Below are 12,911 nucleotides of genomic sequence, written 5' to 3' on the forward strand. Positions count from 1 at the left end.
GAAAGAAAGAAAGAAAGAAAGAAAGAAAGAAAGAAAGAAAGAAAGAAAGAAAGAAAGGAAAAGAAAACAAGAAAACACTACTGAGGAGGATATCACTATAAAGGAAGTAAATTCTAGCCACAACACCCTAAAAAGATTTAGGAATTGGGAGATTTAAAGCAATAACCACAAAAAAGCAAACAAAAATGGGAATAAGGCAGGGATTTATCTGAGGTCTCTTTAAGAAGCAGTTGGACCTCTGCCTTCCTCCTTATCCTAAATGGGAAGTTTATTCCATACAAAAATTAGACGAGGAAGGATAGCAAATGAGGACTGGGGAGAAGACACAGTGAAGAAGAGGAGATTAAGAGATAGTAACATACTGATAAATAAGACACTCCTCTCCCCCTCCCTAGCCCCCTTCAGCAGCCTTGGCTCCAAAATCATGGCAGCCAGGCATTTCTCTGTCTTCCTAGCAAGAGATACATGAACTCCAAAATGGAAAAACGAATGGGCCCCACAGAGAAACACAAAAGACAGTAATATTTTAAAGCCCTCCAGCGGTGCCTGGGTGGTTCAGTTGTTTAAGCATCCAACTCTTGGTTTCAGCTCAGGTCATGATCTCACGGTTCATGAGTTCAAGCCCTGCATCATGCTTGGTGCAAACACTGTGGAGCCTGCCTGGGATTCTCTCTCTCTCCCTCTCTCTCTTCCTCTCCCCTGCTGGTTCTCTCTCTCCCTCTCCCCACCCCCCGAAATATATAAAACTTAAAAAAATAATAATAAATAAAAGTCCTCCAAAGAGGACTCCAAAGAGGGTCATCCTAGAACAGAGGCTACCAATTGACAAGTCCTGTCCCTTCACACAGAACTACCAATCAGTTTTTCAGTGCCTGGTCTTAAATGTACATGCAAAACCAAAGATCATCAAGAAGTCTCCAATATTAAAGAGGCCACAAAAAGAAAAGAAGGTACTTAGAAAAGATAGATGTGAAGAAATCTCCAATACTACCCCACCACCCTTTATTTGTACAAAATGAGTCTATATAACATCCATAAAAAGTTACCTAAGCCTTTTTAAGCTTAACTCTTGCTTCTGATAAATCATAAATCTAATCTAAATCTTAAACCCTAGTCTCTCTTGAGTTCCAGACCTACATTACAACTGCAGGTTGGATGAACATCTCCACATGGATGATAATTAAATCTTCAACATCTCTGCCCTAAACAATCTAGTTCATCAAACCAAATTCCTCAGAGCCACCAAATTATCTTCCTAAAACTAGACTTGATTATCTCATGCACTTGCCCAAAAAAAAACATTATATACATGGTTCCCAGTGCCTATGAAAGTGACATTCTAAATCTTCAGCATTCAAGACTACCTACCCTTTGGCTTCTAAACATTTTACCAGTTTTTCATCCTAAAGCCCCTCACTCCCTGCTTCTCTCTCATGATACAATTTAGGTCTGCAAATATCTCACGTTTTCCCATTTCTCTACCTTTTAACATCATGTTCTTTCCTCTTGGTACTACTCTTCCCCATTCCTGCCTTTCCAAACATGCCTCTTCACTAAGCCTTTCTAGATCCCACCAGTCAGCACTCACCTCACCCTCTCTTCTGCTCCCACACTATTCTGATTATACCTCCTCTACAGCAAGCTTTGTGTTTTTATTGCTGGTGTGGTATGTACTAGAGAAGCAGAGATACCTAATACCCACAAAGTGCCTAGTCCAGTGCTTGCCAAGGAGTTGCAGAGCTCATACAGGAGACGGATTGAAATGAAAGGCTTCTGGTCCAGAGGGTGGCCCACACTCTTGGATTTAAAAGTGCACACTAGACTGATAAAGACTCTTACTTAATTCTAGTCTGTGCCTTATTCTAAGCCACAAGCACAGGATGACTTTAGCAGTCACTTTATCTCCCTGGAGTTCATGTTCCTCAGCAATGAAATAAAAGGCTTGAACCAGATGATCTTTATGGTCCCTTCCATTCTATCTTCTACCATCAATCTAGGTAGGCCAGGAACTGGAAAGCAGGAGGAGCCGTAGATCACATCTCTCAGAGACAATTAAATAAGAAACATTAGAATATTTCACAAAAAGTAAAACAACTATTTCCACGTATACCACATAATTTGTCTTTTTTTTTAATGTTTGTTTATTTTTGAGAGAGCGTGAGCAGGGGAGGGGCAAGGGAGAGGGAGACAGAACCTGAAGCAGGCTCCAGGCTCTCAGGTGTCAGCCCAGAACCTGATGTGGGGCTCAAACCCACAAACCGTGAGACCATGACCTGAGCCAAAACTGGACGCTTAACCAACTGAGCTATGCAGGCGCCCTTGAGTCTCTTTCTAAAGACAGAATGAGGTTTGCATCCAAATTAACCCTCTCTTATAATGTTTCTATTTTAGAGGTAAAGTGTTTCAGTTAAACCATGGTCTACAAGAAAGAGCACTGCACTTAAGTTCTCGGTTCTGCAACGCTTAGCTAAACGAACTCACTTCATCTCTCTGGGACTTCAGTTTCTATCATCTGCAAAGTGAAGGAATGAAACAAGATCTCTATAAGACCATTTATAGCTCAAAAAGTATATGGCTCTACGAAATCCCCAATCTTAAAGTGTGAAATTCTTAGAGGTATATAACTCTATTCTGTAAGAACTTTCCATGGAAAAAAAAGAATACTTTTGTACTGAGGCAATGTAATTGTTTTGGTGCTTTTAAAAAAATGGATTTTTTTTTCACCACTATCTACAAGAGCAAAAAATTAGAAACATGCTACTGTACCTGTTGGTATTTAATGTATTATCAACACCTTAAATATTATGAAGGTGATACAGAAACATGGAAAAATTGTATGTAATGTTGAGTATAATAAAACACAAAATAGTATGTTCACTGTAAGTACAATCATATAAAATGTACTCAAATAAAATGTAATACATAAAACGTTTTACACAAGTAGCAGTATTTTTAAAATTTTTACTTTATTGTCATTATATTAGCATTTTGTTAACATATACTCCCATCTGGAAAAAAACAATTTTTTTAAGGTATATTCTTTGTTTTCTGTGAATTAAAAGTCTTGGGTCAAAATTCAATACAAGTAAAATTTTAGTAATGAAGTTTTGTTGTTTTTTTTTTTAATGTTTATTTTTTGAGAGAAAGAGCGAGAGCTGGGGCAGGGTGGGGGGGGGGGGGTGCGGTACAGGGACACAGGATCCAAAGCAGGCTCCAGGCTCTGAGCTGTCAGCACAGAGCCCAACAAGAACCATGAACTCACGAACCATTAGATCATGACCTGAGCTGAAGACGGCACTTAACCGACTGAGCCACCCAGGCACCCCAGTATGAAGTTGTTGCTAACATAATTTTAAACATTCTCAACTTCAGCCAATGGGCCACATATGTAAGACATTTGTTATCATTAAACATTGTACAATAAATGAATCTGGATGGTGTCTGAATTCATTGGCCTTTTATTATTCTCATAACCTATCACATTTATAAACTAAATGCTACCCAATATTTAAAATCATATTTATTTAAATATATATACCTAAAACTCAAATAACGCTATTCTTTAAAACTACAATCAATTCAAACAAAACTAACATTTTCAGAAAACAACAAAGGGTTCCTTTTTATTTAATTTTAAAATATTAAGGCAAGTAAGGCAGTAACTCTATTAACAGAATCTTGTGCACAAATAAAACTAGATAATCAAAAAAAATTTTTAAGGTGGAATATTTTTCCATTTCACCTAAATGCTGACAATAATGTTTAGTGGGCATCCACGAGAAGCAAACATGAAGCAATAACATGTGAGACCTAGATGTCACTTTTCTAGGAACTAAATTATGAGAGACCACACAACCAGGACAGCACCTCTCATGGTTTCAATTAGTGCAAACAGTCAACAGAACATCACACACATATAAAACATCAGTCTATCACATACAATGTAACCTTGAACAAGTCAGTGAACTTCTCTGAGCTTCAGTTTCCCTACCTAAAATATAGGGACAATAACATCTATCTTCCATCATATGTAACCTACCTTAAGTATTGTGGCACTTGGTAAAAGTCAATAAATGATAGCTATTAAGAGACAAAACTGTATTTTATCTCTATATATGTAAATATATACATATATGTTTTATTGAATTATCCTCAAATTCCTTTTATTTTTTTAACTTTTTTTTTTTTTTTTTTAGTTTATTTTTGAGAGAGATAGAGCAGGGGAGAGGTAGAAAGAGAGGAAGAGAGAGGATCCCAAGCAGGCTCTGTGACAGAGCCCAACACAGGGCTTGAGCCCACAAACTGTGAGATCATGATCCAAGCTGAAACTGAGAATCAGGATGCTCAACTGACTGACTGAGCCACCAAGGAGCCCAAATTCCTTTTCAATAACAACTCATTCTAAATTCTACACAAACAGAACTGAAGATTTCTGCTCTGATTATATAGGTTTTAAATGGCAACTTACTTTCATTCTGCAGGATGTTAATGGCATCATCCATAATGCAGTCTGGTGAAAATCCTGCAGTCTTTGATAATAAACCCAACAATGATGCAATTTTCAATCTCACAGATGGATCATTCTCCTGGAACAAAAGAAGCTGTTGTTAACCTTGATACTCTAGCTAACCAACAAACAGGAACAAACTAGTATCTCAAGAGAGATTCAATGATCCCAGTATTCTAAAGATTTTATTTCTGAAAAATTAACTTTATAATCTTCAGGTGAGAGAGCTTTTCTCAAATCAGTAATGTTACATCTAAATACTGCAAAGTGAGCGGGGATTTTTTATGACTTCCTGGTATCATTACCTTCCCACCAGAAACATGCTGTTAGGACTAAAAGCGTCCCTCCTCCACTGTGCAGCTACATCAGACATGAGTGCGGCCACGTGCACCACCACCACCAGCACTGGGCTCGCACACTGTTGCCAGTACCACTGCTCTCAGAGGCCCTGAAAACTGGGTGCTGCAGCCACTGCTGCTACCATCAGAATCTCTCACCCTACCTGCTCTTTTGAACCACCAGATCCTGATCAGAAGTCTGAGGCAGGTCAATCTAATTGTCTGGGTCTAGGGCTTGTGCGTGGGCCCCAGGTGCAAGGGAGCCTAAGAAATGACTAGTCTGGCCCTTTTAGCCATGACACTGGGAGGTGGTCTCTAATCTGCACCAGGATTTCTACAGTGAAGGATTTCCCCCAAAGTCAAAAAGGAACATGTCCTTTTGTTCATTACATAGCACAGTATGTGGCACTACATATATATATATATATATATATATATATATATATATATATATACATACACACACACACACACACACATATATAAACGGGAAATGGGAAAAAAAAAAGTACCTCACCAACGGTAAAATTAGATCAGCGTATATTTCTACACCAAAGACAAAATCACTTAAACGTATGCTCAAAAGATGCAGCGCCTTCTAGATATGACCAACTCCCCACCTCCCATCTACATTCTGAGGAAGTGACAAAGCACAAGGAGGCCTGAAGTGGGAGAAGAAGCAACAGATATGGAGTCAGAGGATCTAGAATGCTGGCATGCCACTTACCATGGATACAACCTTGGGAAAGTCATTTTCTTGGGAACTTAACCATGGGGAAGAGAAAGGGCTTTGAAATTAGCCAGACCTAAGTCTGAAGCCTGGACTATGTCTTGACATAAGCTCTGTGACTTGAACAGGCTAACTAACCTCTCTAAGACTTGCCTGTGAAATATGGCTAACAACAACCTCAGAGGGCACTGAGGGGAAAATGACTAGCACAGGAATGCTACATAGGAGGCAGTCAGGTATTAGTGCCCTTCTCCCTTCCTCTCCCTAACCATCAATCCTTCATGTGGAGAGTAACAAAACCTGAACTGAACCACTATGAATATGGTATTCACAGGGGTACCATAAAGAGCAAATAAAAACACATGAAAGTTAAGGATGCACTAAGTCTAGAATATGGGAAATTCCACAGGGTGCATACCCTGGTTTTTAAACAAAAAATGGCATTGGTAATGAAAAAGGGTAGAGGATGAAAATACTACAGATTTTAATTTTTTGGATTTTTTTTAAATTAAAAACTTTTATTTTAAGAGAGAGAGATGGTGAGAGGGCATGGGGGGGAGGGAGGGGGGAAAGAGGAAGAGAGGAAGAGACAGAGAGAGAATGAGAATGAATCTTAAGCAGGCTCCATGCTCAGCACAGAGCCCAACGCAGGCTTGATCCCACACCCCTGGAGGATCATGACCTGAGCTGAAATCAAGAATCGGACACTCAACAGACTGAGCCACCCAGAGGCCCCAATGCAATGTGTGAATTTTGCTTCAAACAAACCAACTGTACAAAGTCTTAAAACAATCAGTGAAAACAACATGAACTAGGTATATGTTGCTATTAAGGATTACTAAGTGTGATTTTTTTAAGTTCTAAAAGAAGTCCTTATATGTTAAACATAGATAATTAAGTATTTACAGGTGAAATGATATGCTGCTTGGAATTTGCCCTACCTCAAAAAAGTTGGGGTAGGGGAGCCTGGGTGGCTCAGTCAGTTAAGCATCCGACTTCGGCTCAGGTCATGATCTCACGGTTTGTGAGTTCGAGCCCCGCCATCAGGCTCTGCGCTCACAGCTTGGAGCCTGGAGCCTGCTTTGGATTCTGTGTCTCCCTCTCTCTCTACTCCTCCCCTGCTTGCACTCTGTCTGTCTCTCTCTCTCAAAAATAAACATTAAAAAAAAAAAAAAAAAGTTGGGGTAAATGCATCAAAACAAGAATGGCAAATATTGACAATTATTGAAGCTGTATGAAAATGTCTTTAAGGCTCATATTATTTTCTCTCTCTTTGTGTGTATTTGTGGAGTTACCAAACAAAATTTAACTTCTTGGAAAAATCACACCAAAGCACTGTATTCTATCTAAAATGCTAATTAATTTATTTATTCAACATACATACAATGAGTGCCTGTTTTGTGCCAAGCATCATTCTAGCTACTGGGGACACAATGCTGAATAAAGCAGAAGCAATTCCTACTCTCACAGATCTTATATTCAAATGGGTAAGACTGGCAAAAGAAAATGTATCATTTCATGTGGTAAACATTCTGAAGAAAAATAAAGTGTGCAATAGGCTAAAGAGTAAAGTGGGGAGGATATTACAAACAGGATGGTGATGAAAGTCCATTCTGAGGATACAACTTTTGAGAGGACACTTAACTGAGTCAGACAGAGCCATAGGAAAATTTAGGGAAGCAGCATTCCAGGCAAAAGAAAGTTACAAACCCAGAATATGGGAAATTATAAAATGCCTTATACAAAACTCTAGAAAAATGCATACGAAAGTTAGCAGTGATTCTCTCCCGAGTAATCTCTGGAGAGTACATTTCATTTATTAACTGATTTACAGAGGGAAATCTCATTCTTTTATACACTTCTACAGTGCTTGAATTTGTTACAATAAATATTGCCAATGTAATTTTTAAAAAGAGTGTAAATTTTTAAATCTATATAAATATATGCAACCCTTCAAAAGCTCGCAGTCTTCTACAAAAAAGAAGTCTGAGCTGCTTAGCCTGCCACGAAGGCCCCCCCCCACGACTGGCCACTATGGCAGCTCCCACACTTCCCTACCAGTGATCCCATGCCACTTCAAGCTTCTGTACTTCCACTTAGATTGTTCTTCTACCTCATATGCTTTCCCTTTCTCCCATACCCACTCACTCCTGCCCTGGAGGTGTATTTACTCCAGGAAGTTATCTCTGATCCCTGAACTGGACATGGATGCCCTTCCTCTTGGACAACCCCAGGACCTTGGTGCAACCCGTTATCATGCCCTTCACTACAGTGTGCTGTACTTGTGACCACGTCTTCCCTCAACTGGCCTGTGAGCCACTTAAGTGACTAGAAGAATGCGAAGAAAGCCCTGTGTACATTCTGATAAAAATAAAAGGAAGAATACAAGAAAAGGAAGAGCCAAGTGTTCTCCTTAATTCACTCAGTAAATAATTCATCCACTCTCTGCTCACCACGGATTCCCTGCACACTAGAAGCCACCCCATACGAGTCCATGGGGATAAACTGCCCTTGTGGAAAAGTTTAATGGGCAAGGTAGACATTTATCAAGTAATGTCCACTTAATAATTACAAAGTGGCAAAGTAAAAAGACAGAGTTCTCTGAAAGCATATGACATATCAGACACCACTTTAAAATAACTCTACATATTATGGTCAAAGAGATCCTGATCTATTTTGAGGCAGTGGGAAAAGAATGAACCAATGCTCTGAGTCATGAAAGAATACCGCAACTTCCAGAACTGGGGAAAAAAAAAAGGGCAATGTGGCTAAAATGTACACAGACATGAGATTAGGCTAAAGAGACAAACAGGTACCACATCTTTTTTGAGAATTACGGCAAGTATCTCTGATAGTGCCTACCATCTGTTCACTGTTGAATAAAGAAGTGGATAATCTGTGTCCAAAGAGCAAGAAAAATCCTTCGATGAACTATAAACAGGAGAATGACATTAACAGATCTGAATATTTGAAATATCAATCCAGCCTCAATTCCTTGGATTGGAAGGGGCAAAACCAGACAGAGGGACAAATTAAGGGTATATTACAAGTCCAGCCAAATTAAGGGTATATTACAAGTCTAGCCAAATTAAGGGTATATTACAAGTCCAGCCAAAGACATTAGCAACATTCCCACTTCTGTTAAGGGCAAGGTTAGAGAATTCAGACCAATCTTTCTGCTGAGGAAAACTATAAAGTACTATGGATGTCAAAAAAAAAGTGTGTGTGCACATACATATATATGTATGCTCGTATACATATGTAAGTGTGGGTATGTATACACGTGTGTATTTGAAAGTATTAGAAAACTAAAAGATACATGAAAAATTAAAGAAGAATCATGCAGGAAAGGAACCCAGGCAGGTTCACCTGGAGTGTGGCGCTGCTTTTTCTTCAGGCTTCTGCCAACCAGGGAAATGAGGGAATGGAGAAACGAGCGGCAAAGTAATCAGTGCTTCCGACAGCCAGGTGAGGCCGGGGTGCAATGGCCAGAGCGTAAGGCTAAGGGTAGGAGGGTGAAAAGGGGCAGCCTAATAAACCCTATCACTTTGGATTAGGACCCCAAAAGGCTACAACAGCATAAGTAAGAGTGAAATAAACACAAAGACTTTGGGAGGGACTGCAGCTCAGCTTTGAATCATTTTCATTCCTGAAAGGAAAAAGTTTTCTTGGATTTCTAGATAGAAACAAATACTCTCTGGATTAAAATAAGTCATCCTGGGACCCCAGTGGCTTAGCTGGTTGAGTGTCCGATTCTTGATTTCAGCTCAAGTCATGATCCCAGGGTCGTGGGATCAAGCCACACATGAGGCTCCAGTGGGATTCTCTCTCTCTCTCTCTCCCTCTGCCCCTCTCCCTCACTCTCCCTAAAATAAAAAATTTTAATTAAAATAAGTCATCCTAAGTCTTAAATTATTTTTACAAACAATTTTGGAAATACACTGCCTAATAAGAAATAAAGCATGCTAGCAGATCAGATAACATGAAGAGAAATGATAAGACATAGCCACAGGGATCCATTTACTGGAGTTATCAGCCACAGATTTTAAAATAATTCTGCTCGGGGGCTCCTGAGTGGCTCAGTAGGTTGAGAGTCTGACTCTTCATTTCAGCACAGGTTATGAGATTGAGTCCCACATCAGGGCATGAAGCCTGCTTGGGATTCTTTGTCTCCCTCTCCTTCTGCCCCTGCCTCCCTCCGTCCCTCTATCTCTCTCAAAGCTAACTACATAAATAAAATAATTCTGCTTACGAGAACTATCAACAAAACTAAAAGGTGGTTTATGGAATGGAAAAAGATGACATACCTGATAAAGGGTTAGTATCTAAAATCTATAAGGAACCTATCAAACTCAACACCCAAAAAAACAAATAAGCCAGTTAAGAAATAAGCAGAAGACACAAACAGACATTTTTCCAAAGATATCCAGATGGCTAACAGACACATGAAAAGATGCTCAAAATCACTCATCATCAGGGAAATACAAATCAAAACCACAATGAGATACCACCTCACACCTGTCAGAATGGCTAACATCAACAACTCAGGCAACAACAGATGTTGGCGAGGATGCAGAGAAATGGGAACCCTTTTGCACTGTTGGTGGGAATGCAAACTGGCACGGCCACTCTGGAAAACAGTATGGAGGTTCCTCAAAAAGTTAAAAATAGAACTACCCTATGATCCAGCAACTGCACTACTAGGTATTTGCCCAAAGGATACAAAAATACAGATTCGAAGGGGTACATACACTCATGTTTACAGCAGCATTATCAACAACAGCCAAACTGCGGAAAGAGCCCAAATGTCCACTGACTGATAAATGCATAAAGAAGATGTGGTATATATACACAATGGAATATTTCTCAGCCATCAGAAAGAATGAAATCTTGCCATTTGCAACAATATGGATGGAGCTACGGTGTATTACGCTGATTGAAATAAGTCAGAGAAAAACAAATACCATATGATTTTACTCGTATGTGAAATTTAAGAAATAAAACAGATGAACATACGGGAGGGGGAAAAAAAGAATGAGAAACAAACTATAAGAGACTCTTAATGACAGAAAACAAACTAAGAGTTGATGGAGGAAGGTCGGTGGGGGATAAGCCAGGTGGGTGATGGATATTAAGGAGGGCACTTGTTAAGATGAGTGCTGGGTGTTGTATGTAAATGATGAACCACTGAATTCTATTCCTGAAACCAATATTGCACTGTATGTTAACTAACTAGAATTTAAATAAAAATTTGAAAAAAAATTCTGCTTATTTTGTTAAAAACATAATTTTATTTTGATAAAAACATTATAAGGACAAAATTGAGTATTTCACCAGAGAACTAGAATTTTAAAAAGAAAGGAAATTATACATTACCTATCAAAATAACACCAGCATTCTTCACAGAGCTAGAACAAACAATCCTAAAATTTGTACAGAACCAGAAAAGACGCTGAATAGCCAAAGCAATCTAGAAAAAGAAAACCGAAACTGGAGGCCATCACACTCCCGGACTTCAAGACCTATTACAAAGCTGTAATCATCAAGACAGTATGGTACTGGCACAAAAACAGACGCTCAGATCAATGGAACAGAATAGAAAACCCAGAAATGGACCCCAAAACATATGGCCAACAATCTTTAACAAAGCAGAAAAGAATATTCAATGGAATAAAGACAGTCTTTTCAGCAAAAGGTGCTGGGAAAACTGAACAGCAACATGCAGAAAAATGAACCTGGACCACTTTCTTACACCATACACAGAAATAAACTCAAAATGGATGAAAGACCTAAATGTAAGACAGGAAGCCATCAAAATCCTTGAGGAGAAAGCAGGCAAAAACCGCTCTGACCTTGACTGCAGCAACTTCTTACTCAACACATCTCCAGAGGCAAGGGAAACAAAACCAAAAATGAACTACTGGGACCTCCTCAAAATAAAAAGTTCCTGCACAGTGAAGGAAACAATCAGCAAAACTAAAAGGCAACCGACAGAATAGGAGAAGATATTCACAAATGACATATCAGATAAAGGGTTAGTATCCAAAATCTATAAAGCACTTATCAAAGTCAACACCCAAAAAACAAAGAATCCAGTGAAGAAATGGGCAAAAGACATGAACTGACACTTTTCCAAAGAAGAAATCCAGATGGCCAACAGACACATGAAAAAATGCTCAACATCACTCATCATCAGGGAAATACAAATCAAAACTACAATGAGATACCACCTCACACCTGTCAGAATGGCTAACATCAACAACTTGGACAACGACAGATGTTGGCGAGGATGTGGAGAAAGAGGATCTCTCTCGCACTGCTGGTGGGAAATGCAAACTGGTGGGGCCACTCTGGAAAACAGTATGGAGGTTCCTCAAAAAGTTAAAAATAGAACAATCCTATAATCCTGCAATTGCACTACTAGGTATTTATCCAAGGAATACAGTTGTGCTGTTTTGAAGGGGCACATGCACCCCAATGTTTATAGCAACACTATCAACAATAGCCAAAAAGTATGGAAAGAGCCCAAATGTCCATCGATGGATGAATGGATAAAGAAGATGTGGTATATATATACAATCGAGTATTGCTTGGCAACCAAAAAGAATGAAATCTTGCCATTTCCAACTACATGGCTGGAACTGGAGGGTATTAGGCTAAGTGAAATTAGTCATTCAGAGAAAGACAAATATCATATGACCACTCATATGAGGAATTTAAGAAACAAAAAGATGAATGTAAGAGAAGGGAAGTAAAATAATGTAAAAACAGGGAGGGAGACAAAACATAAGAGACTCTTAAATCTAGAGAACAAACAGAGGGTTGCTGGAAGGGTTGTGGGAGGGGGGATGGGCTAAATGGATAAGGGACATTAAGGAATCTACTCCTGAAATCACTGTTGCACCATATGCTAACTAACTTGGATGTAAATTAAATAAATTTAAGAAAAAAAGAGGAAATTATAAAATTGACACAAGCAACAGATGAAATTAAGAACAAATGGACAGGTTAACAGGAAACTAGACAAGGTGAAGAGAGAACTAGTGAATAAATGGTATGCCCAGAACGAAGCACAAGGAGACAAAAGAATAAAAATTCAGAAGATAATACAATAAAATGAGATATCTGAGACATCTGAGTGGCTCAGTTAAGTGTCCAACTCTTGATTTCAGCTCAGGTCATGATCTGACAGTTCATGAGGATTGAGGCCCACACCAGGCTCTGCTCAGGATTCCCTTTCTCCCTCTCTCCCTCTGCCCCTCCCCCTTTTGCACCCTCACTCTCTCTCAAAAGAAAGAAAGAAAGAAAGAAAGAAAGAAAGAAAGAAAGAAAGAAA

At 39.1% G+C, this 12,911-nt stretch overlaps 1 protein-coding gene across 1 annotated transcript in view; it reads right to left on the reverse strand.

The window, feature by feature from the left end:
• INTS4 (integrator complex subunit 4) overlaps positions 1 to 12,911 on the reverse strand; it is a 117,692-nt gene that overhangs the window by 90,559 nt on the left and 14,222 nt on the right. The window contains exon 3 of the mRNA XM_040489461.1: positions 4,469 to 4,586. Within this exon, the coding sequence (XP_040345395.1) occupies positions 4,469 to 4,586 (118 nt within the window). The remainder of the gene's footprint in view (positions 1 to 4,468; positions 4,587 to 12,911) is intronic.

Source organism: Herpailurus yagouaroundi, unplaced genomic scaffold (assembly GCF_014898765.1).
Source record: "Herpailurus yagouaroundi ecotype Mexico unplaced genomic scaffold, PumYag 180, whole genome shotgun sequence".
Taxonomy (NCBI): domain Eukaryota; kingdom Metazoa; phylum Chordata; class Mammalia; order Carnivora; family Felidae; genus Herpailurus; species Herpailurus yagouaroundi.